The sequence below is a fragment of the Delphinapterus leucas genome, chromosome 15 (assembly GCF_059928025.1).
Source record: "Delphinapterus leucas isolate spDelLeu-1000000601 "Yukka" chromosome 15, BTC_Dleu_Yukka2, whole genome shotgun sequence".
NCBI lineage: Eukaryota > Metazoa > Chordata > Mammalia > Artiodactyla > Monodontidae > Delphinapterus > Delphinapterus leucas.
The window spans coordinates 8,930,032-8,956,033 of NC_143143.1; the positions used below are offsets into that span (position 1 = coordinate 8,930,032).

Here is a 26,002-nt window from a genome sequence, read left to right on the forward strand (position 1 = left end):
GCAGGTCAGGACCGCCCCAAGCCCCGCCCCAGGCCCGCCCCCGCCAGGGGGGTGGGGCCCGGCGACGGACAGGCCTCCGGGCCGGTCACGGCCCGCCTCACCGTCCCTAGGGCCCAGCCGGGTAGGGCGAGTCAAGGGGCTCTGGAGAGGGCGGGGGCGGACGGGGAAGCCTCTAGGCGGGGGCGGGGCCTCAGGAGAGTAGCAGTGCTCTCAGCCAATGGGAGGCGGGAGCCGTCCCGTTAGCGCCGGATCCCAGTGGGTAGGGCGGGGCGGGCGGCGCAGAGGGGATCCCGGGGCTGCTGAGGGCTCCTGACTCGGCTCCGCGGGGCGACATGGACCGGATGACTAGCTCCATGAAGCAAGTACCCAACCCCCTGCCAAAGGTGCTCAGCCGACGTGGGGTCGGCGCGGGGATGGAGGCGGCGGAGCGGGAGAGCTTCGAGCGGACTCAGGTGAGGACCGGGGGACCCCGGGTCGCGCATGGCTGGGGCATCCCGAGAGACGCAGTGTCCTGGAGCGGACTTGAAGGGAGTAGGGGTCTTGCAGACCCAGGAAAGGACAGAGCAAGGGGGCCGCGAGAAGGGCATCTGGTGCGCAGGTCAGGGCGGTCAGGGAAGGTCGGGGACCCCGGGGGCACCCGGCTGGCCTGGGAAAGAGGGCAGGGCGGCTCCGAGGAGCTCAGTGCGGCGCGACTGAGGGGAGCCGATCCCGGCGGGGCAAGGCAGGGGTCACAGGGGCGGTGAGAGGGGAAGGAACCCGAAAACGAGCCGAATGGAAGGCTTGCTCCTAGGCTGGGGAAGCTCACTGGGGGGGCTACTGAGGGTAGCTGAGGCTACTGAGGGGGCTACTGGCGGCCGAGAGTGGGGCGCTGGGTCGGGGATGTGAAGGGTGGGGAGCCCTTTCCTCCCCTCTCGATCGCTTCAGGGTTGTGCTGACATTCCCCCCACCCCTAGCGCCCCCTTCCTTGTGCCTCTTGCTTGGCTCACACCGCCCCCAGCTGTCGGTCTCCGAGGGCCCGGCTGAAGGGGTCTGAGCGGTGAGAAGGAATGCGGGAAATGTGATGTGTGGCCGAGTTTGGAAGATGACTGGGGGCTGGAGGGGGCCGGCCCCGGGGCAGGAATTGAGGCTTTTAGACCAGTGGCCCCATGCTGGTCAAGTTGAGCTGCCCTGGGGTGCCCAGAACCCTGAATTGGGGTTTTGGTTTCATCCCCCAAGATGTGCCTGACAGCTAATAGGCAGACTGCCCCATTTGTCCAGCCTGAGCAGGGCTGGGGGCCAAAATTCCTCACAGTCGTCAACAAAAAGCCACAATCCATTTTTACCTCAGAGTTTTAATGCCTTGTGTATTGATTGGACTGAATAAAGCTGACATGTTTATGGTGTTCATTGGCTCGTTTGTATGCAAAATCCATTTCCAAGGGCACAGCACCTCTTTGAATCCCAGGGCCAAAGCGGTATGGGCACATTTTTTCTTCGCTCTTGCTCTCGGAGTGGAACCTTTGAAGAACCAGTGGGACTTCCACTGCCAGAGGCTGGTTCTCCTGCTGTGTTCTGCTCCCCCCACCCCCAAATACAGTACCGTGTGAGGGAAGGGCTTTGGGGTTTTAGATACAGATGGTGAGCTCCTGACTGAGTGTTCTATATAGAGAATCTTGCAAAGAATGAAGCTTTTCATCCCAGGGGACTTCCTTCTTTTCTTTTTCCAAGCCCTTCGCAGGTGTATTTGGGTGATGTAGAGTAGGGAGTGTCCCCTTCCTAGGTCATCATCCTACCCCAGGTGGGATGGGAGAGATGGCTGTTCACTTCTGTCTTCCAGGGCCCAGCTGGGTTTAAGGTTTATTCTCTGACTTTGTGGATTGGACCCCAGAAAAGAAGGAAGCTACCTGTCTGCTGTGGGCATTATGGCCTCAACTAGCTGCCTGGGCACATGAGGCTTCTTCCTCCAGGAAACAGTGTGAATCTTTTTTTTTTTTTAATGGCAAGGGAAAATAAATGGTAATTCATTCCTTCTAGAGTCTCAAATAAGTAAAAACTGGAGCAATAGAGAAATACACGTAAGACTTTGACCCATTATAGTGATAGAAATTAGGTTTATGAAAGTTTCTCTAGATATCCAGGGACAGCCCAATAAGAAGAGTCTAGGTCAGTGTTTGCCAGTATTTTACATTCTATGGAACACTGATAATTGGCCAAATTTGACCTAGTGGCTTGTGCGTGTGTGTGTGTGTGTGTGTGTGTGTGTGTGCGCGCACACGTGCATGTGTGTGTGCATGTGCGCGTGTGCGTGTCTGTGTGTGTGTAGTATGGAGGGGAGGTAGAATGAATCAGGAAAAGAGAGTTTCTCTATTGTTGAAACTATTAGGGGAGTAGGAGAGTGAAGAAAAGGAAAGAGGATAATCCTAAAACCTCACCTTAGTCAAGCTGCAAAAATGTATTTTCTTTAATGACTACCTATGAAATGTATTATGAGATATAAACATGAGTTAGAAAAAAATTTTTTAATGAGTTAAGAAACCATGAGAATTAGCGACGTTAGAATGATAATTGTAACTAATTATTGTGTTTGGCACTGTTCTAAGTACTTTATTGTATTTCCTTCTTTAATCTCAGTAAGGTCCTGTGAGGTGGTATCGATAAGGACCTATGAGGTGGGTATCAGCCACATTTTACCTGGATGAAATTGTGTCACAGAGAAGTTAAGTAACTTGCCCAAGGTCACACAGCTGGAATTGATCCCAGCCTTTAACTACTACCTTGTGTGGCCTTAACTACTACCTTGTGTGGCCTCTGAGTACTGGGCAGAACACTGGCGTGGGAGCTAGAAGAGGTTGGAGTTTGATTGCCAGGCACGTGGGTGGGTGGTGTGGCCCCAGGCAAGTTGTCTAACCTTTCTTTTTATTTAATTTACTTATTTATTTCTTTATTTATTTTTTGGCTGCATCGGGTCTTAGTTGCATCGGCTGTGATTAACTCTTCAGTAAAAGGGCAGAAGTGTTACTAGTTAATGCAATAATTACTAAGAGTGTGTGCTTAAAGTACAGGCCATTGGGGTGGGAAGGGGGTGGCAAGGGCGTGGGAGCCCTCTGAGGTCTGAACCCCACCCTTCAGCCTGAGCTAGCACTTGCTGGGTGGAGAGGAGGGACAGGGCCATTCCAGGAATGGGGAATGGTCTGGAGATGGGTGTGGATGAGACTTATTGGCTGAGTGGAGACAGGAGCAGAACTGGTCCCTTCCACCTTTGAATGCCTCGCACCTGCTACCTGTCCTGTCCCCATTTCTCTGTGACCCCCAGTAAACTGTGAGCGTCCTGAGGGCGGGACTGTGTCTTGTTGCTCTTGCCTCTGTCCTCACATGCCTGAGGCTCATGTGAGTGGTGAAGTGGCTGTAGTCAAGGGTACAGAGTGACTGGTTGGTCCCACAGGGAGGCCTGGCCTGGATGGGGAACTCGGCTCTGGGCTGCAGGGAACATCTGTAATTACTTGATGTTCTTTGCTAGTGGCCCCAAGTTCCCTCCTGGTCCTGCCTTGTCTCTGCAGTCTCAGTCGGGAGCCCTGCCCCAGGCCTATCAGGGGACTCTGATTTCTCTGCCTTCCTTCCGGTCAGGCCTGTTCCCCAGCTGCCTGTGCCCTCAGACCCGCCTTGTTTCCCCACCACTGCCAGCCTCTTCTGGGAAGCCTTCCCTCCTCGACTCTCCGGGGATCATCCTCACACTTCACGTGGCCAGTGTCCCTGCCAGAGTGGGGACCCCTGCCCTGCCTGCCTCAGTCCCCATCTGCAACCAGACCCCTGGTGTGTCTCCCACCCAGCCCATCACAAGCAACCTTCAGTCTTTAGGGAAATAAAAAGTAGTTCCCGCCCTCAAAAAAGCTGCAGTAATAATGATACGTTGCCTGGAGTACTTTACAGTTTATAAAGCAGGTTTTAGCCATCCTTGGGGTTACACTGTGGTTCGGTGTTATCACCCTCATTTTATGGATGAGAGCTTGGTAACTTGCCCAGGGCCGCTGGTCGGTGAGTGAAAGGGTCAGGATTCAAACCCAGGACTCTGGGTTCCAGGTCTCAGGCCCACCACACTGTCCTCAAGTCGGGCAAGAGGGCGATTCTGGAATGAATCTGGAGGGTTGCCACTCAACAAACAAAATACCCTGTCTGTATTTACTTATCTGGAAAATGGTTTTCTGTATGGTTTACTTGTTTTTTTCCACATCCATTTAGTGAGTACATACCATGAAGGGAACTCAGAGATGAGTAATGTAAAGAGAGTGGCCCTTGAGGAGCTCATGAGTCAGCAGGGAGGTGGACCGGCCACTGCGGGCCTTCTCTGCAAGGGGGACAGAGGACCCGTGGCACCGGCATCACTGGAGCCATTAGCAAGGCAGGACCTGCTGCATCAGAGCCTGCGTTTCAATCAGACACGGAAGTTTGAGCAGCTCTGCTCTGTGGCAGGTGAATGCTGGGATCAGAGGAGAGGATGGGGCTCTGGAAACACAGGGGAAGGAACAAACCGTTAGTCACAATCTCTTGGATGGAGCCCACGATAGAGTAAAGGATCCTAACCAGTCATACACTGGGAAGAGCCAGGAACAGAAACAAATATTTATGCAGGGCTTGCTGGGTCCTAGGAACATGCTAGGGGATTTACAGCCTTTAACCTATTTAACAGCTCAGGCTCAGAGAGGCCAAGTGACTTTTCCAAGGCCACATAGCAAGTAGACAGACAAGCCAGGCTTCAAAATCAGATGACAAGTCCTCTTCTCCACGTTTAAGTCAGGGGTGTTTCTGCCATCTCGTTCATGATCATCAGAAGTTGTTCAACCTTTGATTAACCAGCTGAAAAATTGTAGGGTTGGGCTAGAGGAATCAGTGGGTCCCAACCCTGGCTACACAGGAATGGTTTCTAACATAAAAGGTGCTGTACCCCTCCTGTCCCCTGCTTGCTCCCTTAGTTGGTATTGAAAACTAGAAAGGATGCCGAGAGCTTTCTTTGGTTTTTCTGTGGTTCTGTCCTCTTCTGGTTTCCTCCCACCGATACTAATGAGAAAAACCTGTACTTATCACACTTACTCTTGTGCAAGCGTAAGGGCCTTGCACAAATCTGCCCTTTCAAGTCTTACAACAAACTTACAAATAGGGTTATAAACCCTATTTTACAGATGAGGCAATTGAGGCTGAGAGGGGTTAATAACCAGCTCAAGGTTCTGAAGAAAGTGACAGCTGGGACTCAAACCCAGGAAAACTGGCCCCGATTGCCATCCCTGTGGCACTGCCTGGCCCCCTCCAGCTCTCTTCCTCCTTCCTCCCCTAACATTTGGGGTCCCCAAGGCTCTGTCCTCACCCCACTTCTCTTTTTCCTCCTGTCCACTTCCTCTGCCCTCACTTCCATCTGATGGTTTCTGTTCTCACCTCAATGACGCCGACTCTCTGACTTCCTGGCCTGTGTGACCACTTCCCATTGGATATCTGCCCCCTGATAAACCACACATGCCCCAAACTCTGCTTGGACCTCCCCAGCCTGTGAACGCCTGTGCCTGGTCCCCGTTAGTCCCATCATCTCCTGGGCATCAGCTCTGAGCCCTCCCCGCCTCTTGCCCTCACAGCCACACTCTATTCTGTGATGTTTCTCTTGTCCTTCCCTCCTTTGCTTCTCGCTGTCGCTGCCCTTATTTCCTCCTTTGCCTGCATTGTTGTAATCCCATCCTCCCCGCCTCCCAAAGCGTCTGATGCCAGATGGATTGTCTCTAAAGCCCAGCACTGCCCATTTTCCAGGAAACTTTGCTGGCTGCCCAGAGACCCCACATGATGTGGCACCATCAGGGTCCCTAGTCCCTGTCGTTTGCAGGCCTTAACTTACAGGGCATCCCTCCACCAGGCAGCCCCTGCAGTCTGGTTCAGGTGAGCAGGGTCCCTTAGCTACTCTGTGTCCCTCCCATTCATCCACGTGCACGTCTTGGCTTCCCTTCCAGACTGGAAGGTCTTGAGGGCAGGGTCTGAGTTTCAGTGCCCAGTGGGCCCTTGCATGAGGCAGGCACTGGGGCCTGTTTGCCAAACATGTGAACACACAACAGTCGGAGGGTCTACAGCAGCCTGGGGGCCGCAGGCAGACCTCTACTTGCAGAGTGCTTTTCCTTTGCACATTTTGGAGATTCTCCCTCTGTCTCCTTTGATTTCCCCAATGAGCATATCTCACTAAGTGCCTGCCCTGTGTGCCAGGCCTGGGCACCCAGGGTACCATGGAAGTACATGGCCCACTAGGTTGGAGACTTCACTTGGGAAAGAGCCTGCAGGGGCTGGAAACAGAATTAGGGCTCAATTCCGTCAATTAGGGCTTGAATTTTCGTCAAGTTCAGAACACTTGATAAACATTCCCAAACTATGGTCTTGGACTTCCCAGGGCTTCATTCTGCTTGAGGTCAGATCTTTCTGAGCTAGAAGAGGTTACAGGGAAGGGAGAGAAACTGGCCTAGTGTCCCGGGCACCTGGACGTGGCTGACGGCAGTGGCCTGCGTGCAGGTGCTATAGTTTGCAGCAGGGCATAAGGGACGTTAGGATGAGTGCAGAGACAGGAAATCTGTCTCTGGCTCTGCCCCTGCATCTCTCATTTCAAAGTGAGGAGGCTGGAAGAGATTTCTGAGGGTCCTTCCAGCTCTCAAATATTTCAGCTTATAAAACTCCTGTAAGCAGCCTTTGCCATTAGAATAAGGACACACATTTCTTCTGAGCTCTCAACTGCTCTCTTGAAAGGGGTTTCCAGTTGCCCCCTGTATGTGGAATGGGGCCCAGGTACCAGTGACGTGGGGCTCATGAAAGGATGCTAGTGCACCTTGGGAAGGGATAGGGTGTGTCCGTGTGGTCCAAGAGAGCAGATTCCCAGCCCCACTTGGGCACTGAAAGGGTTCCTTGCTTGTGAGGCACTGATGAGGCCCGTTTTATGCTCCGCATGCGTGGGCCCACTTATTCCACTACCTCGGGACAAAGTGTGGGAGTGACCTGGGCGGGGCGTAGGGCACAGCTTGGTGCAGTGGTGCCACAGGCCAGCAGCCATGTCTTCTCCTGAATCCAGAAGGGTTGATGTCCTGGAGAGATGCCCACCTAGGAGAGGGAAGTAGTCAGCTCCACCTCCTGGCAGGGTGGGGACTGCTTCCTGTTTTCCTGCCTGGGCAGGCAGGGAGGAGCCCTGTTCCAGGCTGTGGGCAGTACAGTCTGACACTGCGGGGAGAGAGCTGGGGATTGAAGGTTCCTCTGGCTTAGCCCGCAGGAAAGAGAGAAGGGATCTTCTTGGATCTGAAAGGTGGCTGCTGCCACCTCAGCTATTAGTGCTGGGACACAGCTCAGGAAGCTGGTCGGGCAGTTCAGGAAGCCAGTGTGGCCAGTTGCTTGTGATTTAACTACAGCTACCACCAGGTGCAGTTTTTAAAATACGTTTACACATAACCTCTTTCCAGCCACAGAACAACCGTGCAGGAGGTAATTTTGGTCAGTTCTCAAGTGTGGATACTGAGGCCCAGAGAGCTCTGTGACTTGCCTAAGAGCGCTCAGGAAGTGGCCCGAGGAGCTGAGACTTGAACCTGGTGGGTCTGATCTCAAATTGTACACTTTCCTTTCCATACTTCCCTCTAAAACTGAAACCTGGCCTGGGGCTGGTAACTTAGAAAAGGTACAGAGATTTCTTTTTTTTTCCCCCTAGGTCTTTTCCAAATTGACTTATTTGGACATTTGAAATTCCTCCCAGAAGATTTTTAGCAACACACGTAACTATTGAAGGACCTTTATCCAGAATACGTAAAAAAAACTTAAAAGAAAAAAAAAGGACAACCTAATAGAAAAACAGGCAGGAGGTACTTCACAAAAGAGGATAAGCAAATGGCCAGTAACCATATGAAAAAGTGTGCAACTTCGTTATAAATCAAGGAAGTGAAAATTGAAATTACAGTGAGATGCAGGATGGCTGAAATAAAAATGAAAAAAAAATTGACAGTGCCAAGTGTTGGCAAGCATGTGAAGCAGTGAAAGCACTCATGCACTGCTGAGGGGGGTGTACACTGGTGCAACTGCATTGGAAAACAGCCTGGTATTATCCCAGAATTGAAGATAAGCACACTTAGTAACCCAGCAGGTCCACAGCGAGCTGCATACCCAACAGAAATGCATGCACATGCACCAAAAGGTATTTAGAAGACTGTTCATAATCATGTCTAATAATAACCCCAAACCGGAAACAGTCCAAAAGCCCATCAGCAGTAGATGGATAAATAAATTGTGATCTGGTTTCTCATTGGGATACTATACAGCAGTGAAGATGAACAAACTGTAGTTTCTCTCAACAACACGGGTGACTCTTGCAAACATAACGTTGAGGGGAAAAAAGGCAGACCCCAAAGGACAACTCTGAAGCCTTCTGTTTATATTAAGTTCAAAAAACAGGCAAAGCAAAACTGGGATTTAGGGGTGCTTGCTTAGATGGTAAAACTGAAAAGAAAAAAAAGGGAATGATTATTATAAAAGTCCAGATAAAGGTCATCCCTGGGTGCAGGAGAGGTTAGTGATGGGTAGGATGTTCAGAACAGGGGAGCTTCTGAGGTCCTGCCATCCATCTGTTTATTGGCCTGGGTGGTGGTTTATGATAATTCATTAAGCTTTCCATTTTTGCTTCATGCAGTTTTCTCTATTTATATATTTCAGAATACAAAGGATTATAAAAAGGCTCCTCCCAGGGAGTAGGAGACGGCCTTAAGGAGGCTAAATAAGAACCTGCCATTTAGATATCCACCCACCCTTTGAGGTCTCTCTCAAACACAGCCTCCCCCGTGAAAGCACTTCTGATGCTGCCCTAGAACTGGGAAATGTTTGATATATGAATCACGCATATACAAGCAGCACACCCTGAGCCCTGCTGTAACACGTAGCCGGGAAGTTGACACCTATCATTAGCCCACACTTAGCATGGTGCCCTTGGCTCCCGTTCATGTGTGTCTTGTGCCTACCTTCCTTCGTGGCAGACGGGCCCTCATTTCTTTTTCTTTTTTTAATTATTTATTTATTTTTGGCTGTGTTGGGTCTTCGTTGCTGCGCACGGGCTTTCTCTAGCTGCGGCGACTGGGGGCTACTCTTCGTTGCAGTGCGCAGGCTTCTCATTGTGGTGGCTTCTCTTGTTGCGGAGCACGGGCTCTAGAGCACAGGCTCAGTAGTTGTGGCTCACAGGCTTAGTTGCTCCGCAGCATGTGGGATCTTCCCGGACCAGGGCTCGAACCCATGTCCCCTGCATTGGCAGGCGGATTCTTAACTGCTGCGCCACCAGGGAAGTCCCGCGCCCTTGTTTCTCACTCATCTTTTGGTGAGTTGCCCCAGTGTCTAGCAGAGGGCTTTACACCAGCCAAAGCTCAGGATATCTGTTAAATACGAAATAAATTAGGCGGTAAGAAGTTCTCAAAGGAGAGAACGAGAGAAGAAAGCGTGCCTCTAGGCTCAAAAGAAGCACATTTGAATAAACCAAAGACCCAGGTGATAGGCTTCTGAAACACAGAACCTCAGGCTTGGCTCCTGTTCCAAAGCTTTAGATCAAGCCAGACACGGTGAGCCACTGTGAGAATCTGGGAGCCTGGAGGATGTCACCTGGGAACATGGCAGAAACGCTGACCTTCTAACAGTGGTTCTTTGAGGTCTCCGTCTGGCTGTGTGGTCCCTGGGGCCAGCCCATGGTGACAGTTCTTAGACTAGACAGTTCCTGTGTGTGTTATTATGTCTTACTAGGCTGTCACGTGTCCCCTCTCCCATACTGGCCTGGAAGCAAATACCTTCTCTGTTCGGTTTTCCTTGAATCTGGCTTAACTATTGCTATATTCTTCCCTCCCATTTCCCATAATCCTTCAGAAAGAGACAGGCATGAGCTCTGTGGTTTCCTCTCTGAGCAAGATCCAGATCAGCTTCCCTTGGAGTCACAGGTCATTCCAGGGCTCCACCTCTCTGGGCTTGGCACATGGTAGAAATTCAAAAAATATATATGTTGAGTGCCTTTTCTTTGTCAGCTCAAGTTCCTGGCCCCGAGTGACTTTTGATAAGGGTTCGTGGAATGAAGGATAAAATATTTTGGGTGAAGGACTGAATGGGCATCAACCATTTTTGGTCCCAGTTCTAAAATGTGAACCCTGATTTGCGAACCCTGAATCTGGGGTCACATGAGCACAATTGGAGCCACCAAGAGGGACCCTGAAGACACCGTCTCTCTGATGTAACTGTGGGTGGTCCTTGGGGACTTCCTATTGAACATCAACTCCCTGACTCATGCTCGGCAGTGACTTGCGATCTCCTGCTTCCCTTGAGACCCTTATTCCAGGATGGGATCTCCCTGTACAGCCAAGGCCTTGTTACTGCTGATAAGAAAAATCCGACTCAAAAAAGAAAAAAGAAAAAGAAAAACCCAACCCACCTAAACTTGGTCTCCATCTCCTGCCACAGACTTGCTCATTCTCCTTTGTTCACAGTTTCAGAGAATCTCAGTTTATAAACCATCTCGGGCCATTCCACCTGAAGTTCTGCCAGTCACCCTAGGAGACCCCTCTGTTCTGCACCCCTGCAGCTAGTCACAGAGGCCTGTTGTTCCTTCCTCCTTGATTGCGCGCCGTATCGCCCCGACTTCTCAACCACCGCCTCCTCCTTCTCCACCTTAGTTCAGGCCTTCATCTCAAGCCCGAGCTATTTATTGCATGGCCCACCCGGCCCTCCTGCCCTCCAGTCTCGACCCTCATGAGATCTACCCTCTCCCTGGCCGTCAGAGTTTGGTTTTAAGAGGTCCAACTGTTTGTATCACTCCAGGATGTAACAATCTCTGTTTGTTATGCGTTACTCTAAGCTGAAACCCAAGCTCCTTGTCACGGCACACAGCCCAGCTTGGCCAGCCTTAATGTTAACACCCGCAGCCCTACCAAGCGCCTTAGCGCTTTCCCAGCACAGCCCACGGCTGCTTCACTCCTGGGTTTTTCCAGGTGGCAGCATTCTGGTCTGCCTAGAACGCCTCTCCCACTTCATCCACCTGCCAAACTCTTCATCCGTGAAGTCCCACGCTCGACGGCCCCTCCTCTGGGAAGCCTCCCTCCACCCCCGCCCAGGCAGATTTACTGACTGCTGTTTCTGTGTGCTCTGTGCTACCGTGTTTGTCTGGGTGTCTGTCCCACACTGGACCGTAAGCTTCCTTATAGCTTAGCCTGCTCTGTAGGCCTCCCCACCCTGAGCGAAGGGCTCAGTGCCCAGTAGGACCTCAGGAGATGTTTGTCAAGTGAACTAATGATGCATCTTAAGGACCCAATTGTATGTGGTTGTTGCGGTAACGGAAAAGGGAATGGGCCCAGTTCCCACCCCAAGGTGGATGCCTAACACCGAGGTGAACGCATCTGATCTGTGTCACATTGTACTGAAACGAAAGTTTTGGCAACACTGGTGGGTTCAAGGTGAGCGTGTTTTAGGAGTGGAGAATTCAGTGGGAGGGACAGATTTACACAGGTGGCTTCCGTGTGCAGGCGCGGTACACCTAGAGCCAGTGGATTAGGATCCTGATTTATGTTCTGTCGGTGGACTGCTGGGTGTTCTTCCTGCAGCTCAGAAATGTGAAGTGAAATGTGGTAGGTAGAATAACGTCCCCACCATCAACATATCCACCTGTGACTATGTTCTGTTACCTGGGGAAAGGGACTCTGCAGATGTAATGAAGGACCTCAAGATACGGAGAGGAGCCTGGAGTATCCAGGCGGGCCCAGTCTAATCACACATGCCCTTAAAAGCAGAGAATCTTCTCTGGCTGCCAAGCAGAAGAGAGACATGGCAGAAGGGAAAGTCAGAGGGATTCCAAGTGAGAGAAGGATTCAATGTGCCATTGCTGGTTCTGAGATGGAGGGGCTGATGTGCAGGGACCCAAGGGAAGCCTCCAGAAGTTCAGAGTGGCCCCTGGCCGACAATCAGCAAGGACATGGGGACCTCGGGTCTCAAATAGCAAGGAATTGAATTCTACCAACAACTGGAGTGAGCTTCAAAGCGAATTTTCCCCAGAGCTTCCAGTAAGGAATGCAGCCTGCTGACACCTTGATTTTAGCCCAGTGAGACCTTGTTGGACTTCTGACCTATGGAACTGTGAGATGGTGAATGGGTGTTGTTTTAAGGTGCTAAGTTTGTGATAATTTGTTAAGCAGTGGTAAAAGCTAATACAGGACGGTAACAGGTAACGCACGCTCCAGGGCAAGAAGCCCAGTGGAGGCCAGGCCTCGCTGCACAGACAGGCCATGCTTTTAAACCTAGAGGAACACTTGTTATTTCATCCATGCTTGTTGTGGCCATAGATAAAACAATGGATTTCCACGCTTGGCACTTATTCACAGGTGTTTTATCCTGGAAAAAACAGTTCAGCAGCCTGTTCGAAACATTCTTTCCTGTTGGGCCATGGAGTTCTCTGGTGCAATTCCAAGTTCGAAGATCATAGATGTAAGTTACTTAGCCTTAAAAAAAATTTTTTTTTGATCAAGTGCTGTGCTGTCTATTAAAAAAAAAAAAAGGCAGGTGGGAAATCCCAGTGTTACCACAGGATCCTGACGGTGTCTTTGCTTGAGGGAACTGACTTAAAGGCAGGAAGCACAGGTGGGAATAAATGAAGGGCTTCCCTCAGGGTGGGCCTGCTGTGTCCTGAGACTTACTCAGGTTCGCTGGTGGTCTGGAATGTTCCTGTATCCTTGGGCTTAGCTGCAGAGCAGCCAGGAGGTCCTGGAACTCTGGATTAAGAATTGGGAAGCCTGGCCTCTCCTGGCTGTGGTTCTCTCTGTTCTGCCATGTTCCCTACCCTCTATAGGTCTGTGAAGTGAGGGGGTTAGATAAGATTGCCCCAAAGGCTTAGAAAATTGGGATTCCTTGCAAGTGTAGTTACTGAAGCAACAGCCCTGTCAGAATTGACTGCCTTCTAACAACACCTGACCATTGTTACCCCAGATTTTGGTTCTCAGCTTCAGACACTGAATTCTGTTTGGCTTTCCCCTCTGTGTGAGATCTTTCCTCCTGGATAACCCTGGTTGCACTTAGTTTCTATGGGTAACTTCTTCTGCGTTGGTCAGATGGACCTGTCCCCCCACCAAAAGAACTGGCCTCCCAAAGTCACTCAGAAAACACCCAGTGAGGAGCCCTTTGCAGTTGGTCACTTCTTCCCAGGCACCATCTTCTGTCTTCTGCTTAGAGCTGCCAGGTACGTCTGCCCAGGCTGAGCACTGCACAACTTTGGAAGTGTCTTTTGAATTTCACCTTCCCGGTGGTAGCCCATCAGGCCTAACTTTGTAGCATAAATTTTTTTTCCAGAAAAACTCTTTGACACTGAATCAGAGGCCACATGGAGTGTCTGTCATGATGCCATTGCAGTGAACCTGAGGCCCGACCTATCAAATCTATTTGATTTAGAGAATGTTAGAGCCAGAAGGGATGTGTGAGATTCAAGCTAGCAGCTACAGATGTGTTTCTTTAAATTTTACAAATAAACCTGAAACCTGTGGCCAGGGCATAAACACTGATTTTCCACAGACTCCACCACTCCCTGTTGTCTTCTGCCAGCCTGCTTCATGCTTTGACCTTACCTCCCTGGTTCCTGTTTTTATCTAGATATGGCCTCTGATTCAATCCAGTTTCCTAAAGGGAAATGAAGATTAGAAAAGAAATGAAGAAATGAAGATTAGAAAAAAAAAATAGGCAAGTCAGTGCCCAAATTTGAGGCAGACCCAGTTGTGTCTGGGTCTGGGTTGTGCCCCAAGACTCTGTAGACGTGATGAGCATGGGCTTTAGAGCCAGACGGTTTACCTGCCTGGGGTCCCAGGCAGCCCGCTTTACAGAGATGCTGGTGGGCATAGGTTAATCTGGATCAGTGAAGTAGAGATTTGTTGAAAGAGCATCTACAGTAATAAAAATACCTACCTCATACGGTTGTGAAAGGATCAAATGACATAATACATAAAAGATGCTCAATGCGTTGCCTTCCACGTGGTGAGCACTTGGAAATATCAGCTCTTATAATTATTCTCTTACTTGTACTTAGTAACGTCTGAGTTTGGGGGTTAGTGCACTATTTGGCACAGAGTGTAGGCACATGGCTGTTGGATAAGTAAATGGATGGGTCTTGGTCTGGTTTGTCTGCTCCCTGATGAGGCCCAGGTTGAGGCTCTTCTAGATGAGGACCTACACAGGGAAGTCCCCGGGTTTTCAGGGGCGCCGTTTCAGAGGGTGGTGTGCAGAACCACAGGAGGAATTACCCGGAGATCTCAGGAGGTGTTTTCCTGGACCATGACCTGAACACATCGGCCTGCCTTTGCACAGGATCTCGGGTGAACCGCCTGCTTGGAGGAATCTGCATTTCTGGTTCTAAGGCCTCAGGAAAGACATTGAGGCACAAAGCTGGCTCAGAGGTGACAGTTAAGGTGACAGAGGGCATGCAGTGAGAATTGCCCAGTCTGGAAAGACAGGGGCTGAAGCAAGGATGCAGACGGGGAGAGAACACAGGCCCCCAGGGCAGGGCATGGGGTTTGGGTCGAGGCTCTACCCATGACTAGTTGTGTGATTTTATTTTCCTTAAAGGTATACACGTACAGGAGGAAAGAGTCAGTTCCACAGGCTTGTTACCAAAACCCAGCAGTCTCCTGGCCCAGTTCCTTCTCCCTCCCCAAGTATTTCCTGCTTAAACTGCTTTCGTGATAGCCATTAGCATGAACCTGCCATTACCTAAGAGAAAGATCTGGCTTTCATTAATATAGGCGCCTTCCATCCCCTGACAATCACTTTCCCTTCATTATCCCCTCAGAGTTTTAACTCTGTATTCAGTGTCAACTTTATCATGACCGTGTCCATGCTAGGGACAGCTGAGCCCCTCCTATATATATATATATATTTTTTTTTAAATTAATTAATTAATTTTTATTTTTGGCTACATTGGGTCTTTGTTGCTGTGCGCAGGCTTTCTCTAGTTGCGGCAAGCGGGGGCTACTCTTCATTGCGGTGTGCGGGCTTCTCATTGCGGTGGCTTCTCTTTGTTGCAGAGCATGGGCTCTAGGCATGCGGGCTTCAGTAGTTGTGGCATGCAGGCTCAGTAGTTGTGGTGCACGGGCTTAGTTGCTCCACAGCATGTGGGATCTCCCCAGACCAGGGGTCGAACCCATGTCCCGTGCACTGGCAGGCAGATTCTTAACCACTGCACCACCCGGGAAGCGCCCCCCCCCCCATATTTTGATAAACATTCCTGCATGCATTTTTGTTATTCTTTGTTTGCTTGGGTTCATCACTGATTTATCTAGGACCATCCCTCCAGTGTGTAAATCGCCACCTACTTAATATGGTACGTATTGTCAGTTTCATCATCCTAGGGTCGAGTGAGAATGCGGATGGGCAGGGGCTTGGTAAGGAGTCAGGAATCATGAAGATGACCTGGACTGGGGATAATGGCTGCAGTCCAGAACTTTCTTTGCAAACCTCCAAACTGGACAGTAATTATAGGGCAAATGAAAGGATACCTCCCTGTGAAAAGAGTGGGGACTAAGGCACATCCAACCCAAGAGGCAAAATAGGCTACACGTGTTTCCAGGTCCATGAGGAGTTTGGATCAAGTCATAGATGATGTAGCTGGGACGTATGAAGGAAAGTCTGAGCAAGTAAGCGTGTCCTTATGTCATTGAGAACAACCTGCATGTCTCCCAGACCCCTGCTCCAGGAACAGCTGAGCCTAGGAGTTTTTTGAAAATTTATTTTCATTTATTCTGAGTGCCAGTTGAGTATATTTAGAATGTGTTTTGTCATGGAAAACGGGGAATAAAAACCAAGTGATAGGAGAGTCTTAAATGTCAGGGGAATTAGGCCTCAGAGTGAGGGGGCAGACTGGCTGTGAGACGCCCTAAAGCTCTGTTTCCTCATTTGCAAGTTACTTTACATAATAGTACAGGCCTGCAGTCTGTTATCCCCACAAAATCCCAGAGGCTCTGGAAACCTAAAGTTCTTTTCAAAGTTTGGTACCCGACCTGTTCTTGTCTGGGCCTATTTATAGTCTGTTATTTGCCCATCTTAGAATGGATGGTCATACGATACGCTGCAAAGATGTTATCGTGTTTGATTAGAAGGTGTTACCCAGACCCCCAAATTCCCAAACACACCAGCCCCCAAGAGTTTGGGATAAGGGATTGTGCCCTGGAGTGCCCACTCCATCGTGTTGTTGGAAGGATCTGAATATGATACCTTAGATGGAAAAGATGAAGCACTATGCCAAGGAAATAGGAGGTGCTCAATAAGTAAATGTTAGCTGTTATCCTTATTATTCATTGGTTTTAGAATCACACTTGTAGAACTAGGAATAATTAACATCCAAGTCCAACTTCCTATATTCAGTCAAGATCATGATGAATTATTTTAAACTAGAAAGACTTGAAGTAGCAGCTTGGTGTGTAATAGCATGATCCAAAGACAGAACTGAGTTCAAATCCTGTCTCTGTTACTTACCACCCCTGTGACCTTGGGCAAATGCCTTAACTTCCTTGCCTCAGTTTTCCAATCTATATAGTGGGGGTAGTAATACCTCTCGAATGGGTTTACCCTGAGGATACAGAGAAAGTCAGAGAGGGCAGTGTATTGAAATGAATGACGATGTAGACTGACCTGGGCACATCACCTATGTGGCTTTCTTGCCAAAAGTGCATAACCTCAATTTAATCATGAGAAAACATCAGACAAACCCCAATTGAGGGATGTTCTACAAAATAACTGACCAGTCCTCTTCAAACATGTCAAGGTCATGAAAGACCAGGAATGACTAAGGATATGTGACAATTAATACAAGCTGGGATCCTGGATTGGATCCTGAAATAGAAAGAGGACACTGGGGGTTGGGGGGAGGGATAAAATAGGAGTTTGGGATTAACATATACACTACTATATATAAAATAGATAACCAACAAGGACCTACTGTGTAGCACAGGGAACTATACTCAATATCCTTTTTTATAAATATATATAAATTTATTTATTTATTTTTGGCTGTGTTGGGTCTTCGTTGCTGTGCGCGGGCTTCCTCTAGTTGCGGTGAGCCAGGGCTACTCTTCGTTGTGGTGCGCAGGCTTCTCATTGTGGTGGCCTCTCATTGCGGAGCACGGGCTCTAGGCACACGGGCTTCAGTAGTTGTGGCTCACGGGCCTAGTTGCTCCACGGCATGTGGGATCTACCTGGACCAGGGCTTGAACCCATGTCCCCTGCATTGGCAGGCGGATTCTTAACCACTGCGCCACCAGGGAAGTCCCAATATACTCATTATTCTGTAATAACCTATATTGGAAAATAATTTGAAAAAGAATATATATGTGCATATATATATATATATATATATATATATATATAAAATAACCGAATCACTTTGCTGTACACCTGAAACTAACACAACATTGTAAATCAGCTATACTTCAGTTAAAAAAAAAAAAAGAGGATACTAATGGAAAAACTGGAGAAATCTAAATTAATTTTGTAATATAGTTAATAATATTGTACCAAAGTGAATTTCTTCATTTTGATGATTTTTCCTATGGTTATATAAGATGTTAGTTAATATAAGGGGAAGCCAGGCAAAGATGTACAGGAACTTTGTACTATTTTTGCAATTCTTCTGAAAGTCTAAAATTATCTCAAACTAAAATGTTAAAAAAAAAAAAAGAATGGCATGTTGCTTGGCAAACGTTAGTCAGGGCTAAGTAAATGTGCATTCCTTTACTCCCTTGGGTCATCGTGGAGACCCCGGAGACCCCACATGCAGAGGGACAGGACAGTGGTGTCTGAGGAGGGAAAGTATGGAAAGTCTAGGTTGCTTTGGAGGAGGGAACAGATCTGGTGCCTTTTCCAGAGAGGAGCTGCTTTGAGTGCCCCAGGTCTTGAAGGGAGAAATGGCGTAAGACCTTTGTCTGCAGTCTGGCAGATGTACTTCTGTTGGCCTCCTTCTGCTGCAGACGGCCTGGCCCACGTAGTTAAGCACTTAGCAGTCAAACAAGCTTAGCTCCAGCTCCAGTTTGGTTACTTATCTTGGGGGGGCCTTGGGAAAACTCCTCATCTGGAATATGGGGTAATGTACTGACATCTGGGCTCAGTGAATGGGTTGAATGAGAGGGCCCGGAGCAGTAGCCAGTGCTGGTGGTGGTTTCCCCTCCCCATGAAGCCTTCCTGAACGGCCCCCGTGGAAGTGCCCATCGCCCTCCAGGTCCCCCACAGCAGTCACTTTGTGTCCCTCCAAGGGCCCTTTCTAGGGACACCCTTCTAAGTCCCATGGTTTGTGTATCTTGTTTGCCCCATGACTTAGAGCTTTTGTAAACCAAAGGGCTTTGCACGTGGGGAAATACACAAATGTGGTTAGTAAATGAGTGGGTGAGTGAGTGAATGAATGAATGAGTATATGAATGAGTCACTGAATGAATGAGTGAATGAATGAGTGAGTGATAAATGAGTGAATGAGTGAGTGATAAATGAGTGAATGATGAAGGAGTGAGTGAGTGAGTGAGTGAATGAATGAGTAGACTGATCTCCCTCCTGCCTCTCTGAAAGAGGACTATGTACCACATTCAGTTATCGGCCCAAATACTTGCCTGGTGTCAGGCAATTCTCTGGAACGACTTTGGTGGTGTTCAGAGTGAACACCCTTTTATTATGGTTTTTCTCCCTCTATCTTGGATGCCAGTCATCGCTCCAGAAAAAGCAGTCAACTCCTTTCTTACACTGTTTGAACATCTCCAGCTTTAAAGCTCTTTGTCAGTGCTTCAGAATTCTCCAGGCCTCTCTCCTTGTTGCTGAGAACTTTTTGCCACAGGAAATCAGGCTCATTTTAAGGCCCAAACAGTCACTAAATATAGCCTCCTGGCACAGATATTTAAAGAGCTGCGTTGATGATGTTATGTCTGAAGAGAGAAGAAGGAGAAGAAAATAACTTTTTTTTTCTTGATAGAAGAGTGAAGTTATACCAGATTTTCTGTGGGTCCACAGGGAGCAGAGTGCGGGTATGGTGTCAGTGTCTTAATTATGAAATCACCGGCTTAGTGCTTGGGGCCAGGGAGTCATTTCTTGTTAATTCCTTCTCGTCTGTATTTAAAACTACCTCCTGTCCTGGAGAGTTACCTCGGGCGAGTGTGCCCTCCCTGTCAAGCCTGGCACGGCGCGGGGGGCGGGGGGAGGTGGAGTGCACAGGGAGGTGTAAGAGCTGCTCCGCTCTCTCCTGGGACCAGCATTTTTCCACGGGCCGTGCGGGCGGATGGTTCAGGCAGTAATGCGAGTGATGGGGAGCCATGGGGAGCGGCAGAGGAAGCTTCACTCGCTCGCCCGCCACCCACGTCCTGCTATGTGGCCCGGTTCCTAACAGGCCACGGGATACCGGTCCGTGGCCCAGGGGTTAGGGACCCCTGCCTCATAGCACATATCTGGCGTGTTTATCCCGTAGCATGTGGCTTCAAATCTCATTTGCCACCGTAGCTTTCTGGTACCTGGAGATGCTTTCAAGTTCATTTCCATGTTAATGATATTTTTTTAATGTGTTTTTCTCTAGTATGTCTACATATTATGTGGGAGAGGTCATGTGTATGACAGCTCAGTCTGCTCTTTTTATCTGAGTCTTAGTTCCCTATTATTCGTCTCCTGCAGCATAGCCAGAGAGCTTAAAATTTAAAAAAACAAAAACATAAATCAGATTATTTCACTGTCCTGCTTAAAACCTTCCAGGGGCTTCCTAATTGCTTAGAATAAAATCCACCTTCGTTAATGAACTGTAAGGTCCTCTGTAAGCTGCTCACACCCTCACCGGCCTCAGCTTGCTTACCATGTGTCAGCTTCTTGCTCCTGTCTTAGAAACTTCGCATCTGCTCTTTGCTTTCCATCCAATTGCTACCTCTTTAAAGGGGCTTCTTCTGACTCCCCAGAAAGCTGTACCCACTCACTGTCTCATCAGCTCATTGTATTTTCTTCATGACACTTACCACTGGGTAGAGTCACCTTGTTTATTTGTTTCCGGGTTTCATCATTTGTCTCCCACCACCAATGCCAGAATGGGGGCTTCATGAGCAACGGAAGGATCTGTGTTGCTTGCAGTTACAGCCTCAGTCTCTACCACAGCACAGTGGGACAGCAGTTAACCCCAGGCTTCTCCTCTGCAGGTCACATCATTCAAACCCCTGCCACCTCTCTTCAGAATTCCTACCTGGAATCTCCCAGGAAAGAACGGTGGAGGTAGAGTCAAAGTTCAGTGTCCCAGTTCTGGCTGCAGGGCACACTCCCCGTGTGATCTTGGACGAGTCACTTAACTTCTCCCAGTCTCCATTTTTTCATCTCTAAAGTGAGGACCACCGTACAAGATAGAGTTTTTGCTAGAATAAAATGTGAATGTTCGCACAGCCTTGGGAGGGGCGAAGGCAATCATTCTCATTTAGGGGCAAAAGTATTCACGTCTCAGTGAGGGGCTCCATGGGTGCTCCAGGGTCATGAAGCCCCGTGAGACTTTTCTCACCCCCTTCTTATTGGTGTCCCTCATACATCGTTTTTTTTTTGTCTCTGGGTGGCTGTATGGGTGGTAAGCATCATGTCGGCCAGCCAATAAATACATTTCTGAGGGCTTGCTCTACGTGACAGGTGTAAAAAACAGACCCTACCCTCATGGAGGCTGTGCCTGGTCCCTGGAGGACAGGGGTGCCATCATCCTCTTTGGCTTGTTCTACAAAGTTCCATCAGGGTTTTGGATGCGTGGGTTAGTTGGAATGCCTGCCAAGAGGAAGACCTGCCCGACAGCCTTCGTCACTCAGCAGACAAGGTTTCCCAAGCGCCTGCAGTGCCAGGCGCCAGGCGTCGTGCATGAATCAGACTTGATTGCTGAGTTTAAGTTGCTCCTAGACCCCAGGAAGAATGGGTGGGCTGAACGGTCACTGTGATCTGATCCGCTAACCACAGGAGCAGAGGATGCTGGCAAGGGTGGGAGGAGCCCAGCAAGGCAGGATTAACTGTCTCAAGTTGCTTATTAAAGAGCCCGGAGCCACACTGAGTCTTGCCGTGATTCTAAAAGTGGTTCTAAACCTGACAGCTGTGGAGAAGAGTAGAAAGCTCCATGCAGACTGGAGGAGCTGGGGAGGCCTGGGGGGTAGGTGGGTCTGGAAGAAGGCTTTGGAAAATGCGGTGGGGGGAGGCGGGGTGGGGGGGAGGCATGGGGACGGTGTAGCTGAGGGGAAGAGGGAGGGGGTAAGCATGAGTGAACAGGGAATACTGCAAGCAGAGGCCGCAGACTGGCAGCCCGAGGGCTGGATTCTTTTGTGGGCTTGTTTCGTTTGGCCCACACAGTGTTTTTTTAAAAATGGAACTCAGTGTCTTTACATGGAAAACACACTCTTTCCTTTACCACCATCCTTACCGTTCCTCATTTTCATCCCTGGCCTGCCTGAACACATTTATGGACCTGCCCTATTCACTGAAAACCCAGAAGAACCAATGGAAAAGGGTCTTAGAATTAATAAGCAAGTTCACTATAAGGAATAAAAGTGTTAGGAGTGAGATTATAAAAATTAATAATATATTTTCCTATATATTAGCAAGCAGCTTGAAACTATACTATAAAACAGATCCTATTCAGTGAAGCGGCAAGACCATAAAATATCTTTGTAAGAATCTATGTAATTGTTAATCCTTCACTTATAATTTACTGAGTGTCTGCTATGTATTTTATTTTAAATTAAAATTTTTTAAATTTACTTAATTTTGAGGAAGTAATACACTTATTTGATTAAAAAAAAAAAAGCAAAACGTCTCCCTCCCACTCCTGTCCCCCTGCTGCCTAGTTTCTGCTCAACTCCAAGAGAGAGAACCACTCACTTACTAATTTCTTTTTTTTTTTTTTTGCGGTACGTGGGCCTCTCACTGTTGTGGCCTCTCCTGTTGCGGAGCACAGGCTCCAGACGCGCAGGCTCAGTGGCCATGGTTCACAGGCCCAGCCTCTCCGCGGCATGTGGGATCTTCCCAGACCGGGGCACGAACCCGTGTCCCCTGCATCGGCAGGCGGACTCTCAACCACTGCGCCACCAGGGAAGCCCACTAATTTCTTTTTGTGTCCATTCAAATATTTAATTTTTATGTATAAGCAAATACACATATACTGGAATATTACCCTCTTCCCCACTTTTTATATAAATGATAGTTCAGAATCACTTTTTCGCTTAACCAACTATCTTGGCAGTTTTTATATATCAGCAGATAACAGGCTTCCTCATTGTTTTTTACAGTTGAATAGTAAAAATATTGATTTGAGATAAGACCATGGGCTCCAGAGTAAAATTGCTTGGATTTGAACCTGGTTCTGTCTCTGTGACTTTGAACTAATTATCTCCCTGTGTCTTAGTTGTTTTCATATGTAAGTGGAAATGATAGGTACCAGCTCATACTGGTGCAAGAATTTAGTGAGATGATGCTTATAAAAGGGCTTAGAACAAGGTCTGGCATCTAGTGAGCCCCCTAAATATTAGCTGCTTTTCTTATTCTTCTTATAATGATGAATATACTATACATGCAGGGTAAGGTAAAGGAATAAGGAGTGACTTCGGCGGGGGAGGGTATATGTGATAGAGAGGTCCTGATGAAAATTATAAGACTTTACTGAGAGATATAAAGCAGATGTGCTAGTGGAGAGACGTACTTTGTTTCCAGATGGAAACTATGGAATTTGTAGAGAGGTCAGCTCTTCCTAGTGTAATTTATACTTGTCCTATTTGTAAACAAAACCCCAGTAGAATTTATTTTGGAACTTCAGTTTTTCTAAAACTTATCAGGAAGAATAAATAAGAAAAATTTTAAGGGCTTCCCTGGTGGCGCAGTGGATAAGAATCCACCTGCCAACACAGGGGACATGGGTTCAATCCCTGGTCCGGGAAGATCGCACATGCTGCGGACCAACTAAGCCCATGCGTCACAACTACTGAGCCCATGCTCTAGAGCCTGCGAGCCACAACTACTGAGCCTGTGAGCCACAACTACTGAAGCCCACGTGCCTAGAGCCCATGCTCTGCAACAAGAGAAGCCACCGCCACGAAAGCCCGCACACCGCAATGAAGAGTAGCCCCCGCTCACCACAACTAGAGGAAGCCTGTGCGTAGCAACAAAGACCCAACACAACCAAAAATAAATAAATGAAATAAATTTAGAAAAAAAAAGAAAAATGTTAAAACTTTGAAAAAGATTGCAGTGAGGAGAAACTTTCCCTACTAAATATCCAAACACATTTTAATGATTAAAATAGTGACTTACTCGTTTAAGAATAAGTAGATCAGTAAAATAGTATAAATAGCCCAGAAACATACTTTATACACATGTAAATTAATTTTATGTCAAAAGTAACCTCACAAGTCAATAGGAATGGAAGGATTATTTAACAAATTAGGTGGGGCTCATTTGGTTAGCTGTTTGGGAGAAGAGGATGTTTAGATTCTCACCTCAAGCTGCATGCCTGTATAAATTCCAAGCAGATAAAAAAGTTAAATTTGAGGGGGAAAAAAATCAAACCATTAGAAAAACACTTGAAGAAGGTAGAAAGAAGTTTGGGGTAGAGGAGGACCTTTGAATTTTAAAGCAGTCAAAAATATCACAGTGAGGACTTCCCTGGTGGCACAGTGATTAAGAATCCGCCTGCCAACGCAGGGGACACGGGTCCGATCCCTGGTCCGGGAAGGTCCCACATGCCGCAGACCAACTAAGCCTGTGCGCCACAACTACTGAAGCCTGCGTGCCTGGAGCCCATGCTCTGCAACAAGAGAAGTCACCGCAATGAGAAGCCTGCGCACCACAGTGAAGAGTAACCCCTGGTTGCCACAACTAGAGGAAGCCTGCGTGAAGCAACGAAGACCCAACACAGCCAAAAAAAAAAAAAAAATCACAGTGAAAACAACGCTGATTTATGCGATCACAAAAAGTTACGGGTTCTGTATTAGTTTTCTAGGTTGGCTGTAGTAAAGTGCCATATACTACTTGGCTTAAAACAACAGAAATTTACTGTTTCACTGTTCTGGAGGCTAGACGTCCAAAATCAAGCTGTCGGCAGGGCCATGCTCCCTCTGAAACCTACAGGAAGAAATCCTTCCTTGCCTCCCAGTTTCTGGTGTTTGCTGGCACTCCTTGGTAGCCTGTGGCTTGTAGGCGCATCACTCCAGCCTCTGTCTCCATGTTCCTGTGGAGTTCTCCCTGTGGGTCTCTGTGTCTCTCTCTTCTTATAAGGACACCAGTCATATTGGGTTAAGGGCCCATCCTTAACCAGCGTGATCTTATCTCAACTAATTACACATGCAACAACCCTATTTCCAAATAAGGTCACATTCTGCAGTACTAGGGTTTAGGACTTCAACATATCTTTTTTGGGGGACATCACTTAACCCATCACTGGCTTCATATGTCAAAGCACAATACAGGACTTCAGCTAAAGTAGCGGATTGGCTGCACGCCTTCATCTCCCAAGATTTGCTACAACAGTAGTGAAAATAAGAATGATGAAGACTCACCAAGACAAAGAATGAGAAAGGGATCATTATCAAATAAGATACTTAACACAGTTTGGAGAGAATGGAAGAGGTGATGACAGGAGGAGGGCAGATGTGTTCTGCTGGCTGCAGATGTGCTTGAGCTTGGAGGCATCATGGTGGGGATGGGGGTCGGGGGGAGGCGGGACTGAAGTCAGGTGGAGAGGATGTCCGTCTGTAAGAACTGACCCCCCCCCCCACCGCGCCTGCTGTATTCAAGCAGGCAGACATTTATACTGCAGCTGTGAAGCTGTGAACCAGGTGGGAGAAACTGACCCAGGAGAGATCCTCACTCAGAAACTCCTTGTTGGGAATTCCCTGGTGGTCCAGTGGTTAGGACTCTGCACTTCCACTGCAAGGGGCACGGGTTCAGTTCCTGGTCAAGGAACTAAGATCCTGCTAGCCCGCAGCACAGCCACACACACACACACACCCAAAAAAAAAAAAAAAAGAAAAGAAACTCCATGTAGCAGAGGGTATTGAAAACAAGGGATTAGCCTGGAACCTTCACACCATCCAGATGAGTCAAGTACATCCACATCCCAGGCAGGTGATCAGAAGGTGCTTCTCTGGAGAAATTCAAGTCCTCAGAGCAGAACCCTCCCAGCCTGATCTCTGGGAGGCCCAGAGGTGGCCTGGTTCCCTGTGCACCCTCCCTAAAACGAAATTTGCCAGTTGATACATTACACCCCTGGGAACTTCTACATGGAACTTCCAATTAACTTTTTAGAGCCACACAGTTAATAGAAACAGCTAATCAAGGATTAGCCATCGGGGACTTCCCTGGTGGTGCAGTGGTTAAGAATCCACCTGCCAATGCAAGGGACACGGGTTCGAGCCCTTGTCCGGGAAGATCCCACATGCCGCGGAGCAACTAAGCCGTGCGCCACAACTACTGAGCCTGTGCTCTAGAGCCGATGAGCCACAACTACTGAGCCTTCATGCCACAACAACTGAAGGCCTCACGCCTAGAGCCCGTGCTCCTCAACAAGAGAAGCCACCACAATGAGAAGCCCGTGCACCACAACGAAGAGTAGCCCCTGCTCACCACAGCTAGAGAAAGCCCGCGCGCAGCAATGAAGACCCAACGCAGCCAAAAATAAATAAATAAATTAATTAAAAAAAAAAAAAGGATTAGCTGTCGGATAAGGAAAGGCAAGCCCCTGCATGAACAAAAGAACGTAACAATCAGGAAAGAGCAATCTATAAAAAACAGACAATGCCAGCTCAGAAGAAAACTTGAGGAACTTCCAAGTAGTATTCTCTTAGAGTTCAAGAGGGCAGTGAACTCCAAATTTCAGTCGAAGGTAGAGGAGCTAAAAACCTGAAGAAATCTCTCACAAAGTAGCAAAAAAGGACAAGGAGTTGAAAAGTACAGAGAACAGATGAGAGTCATGGAGCATCAATCCAGAATGTTCAGTATAAACACACTTAGAGTTCTGGAAAGAGAC

The 26,002-nt window shown here is 48.3% G+C and overlaps 1 protein-coding gene across 1 annotated transcript in view; it reads left to right on the forward strand.

The window, feature by feature from the left end:
- Positions 1 to 264: 264 nt before the first annotated feature.
- HIP1 (huntingtin interacting protein 1) overlaps positions 265 to 26,002 on the forward strand; it is a 157,434-nt gene continuing 131,696 nt past the window's right edge. The window contains exon 1 of the mRNA XM_022588054.3: positions 265 to 452. Coding sequence (XP_022443762.1) covers positions 333 to 452 — 120 coding nt within the window. The 5' untranslated portion in view covers positions 265 to 332. The remainder of the gene's footprint in view (positions 453 to 26,002) is intronic.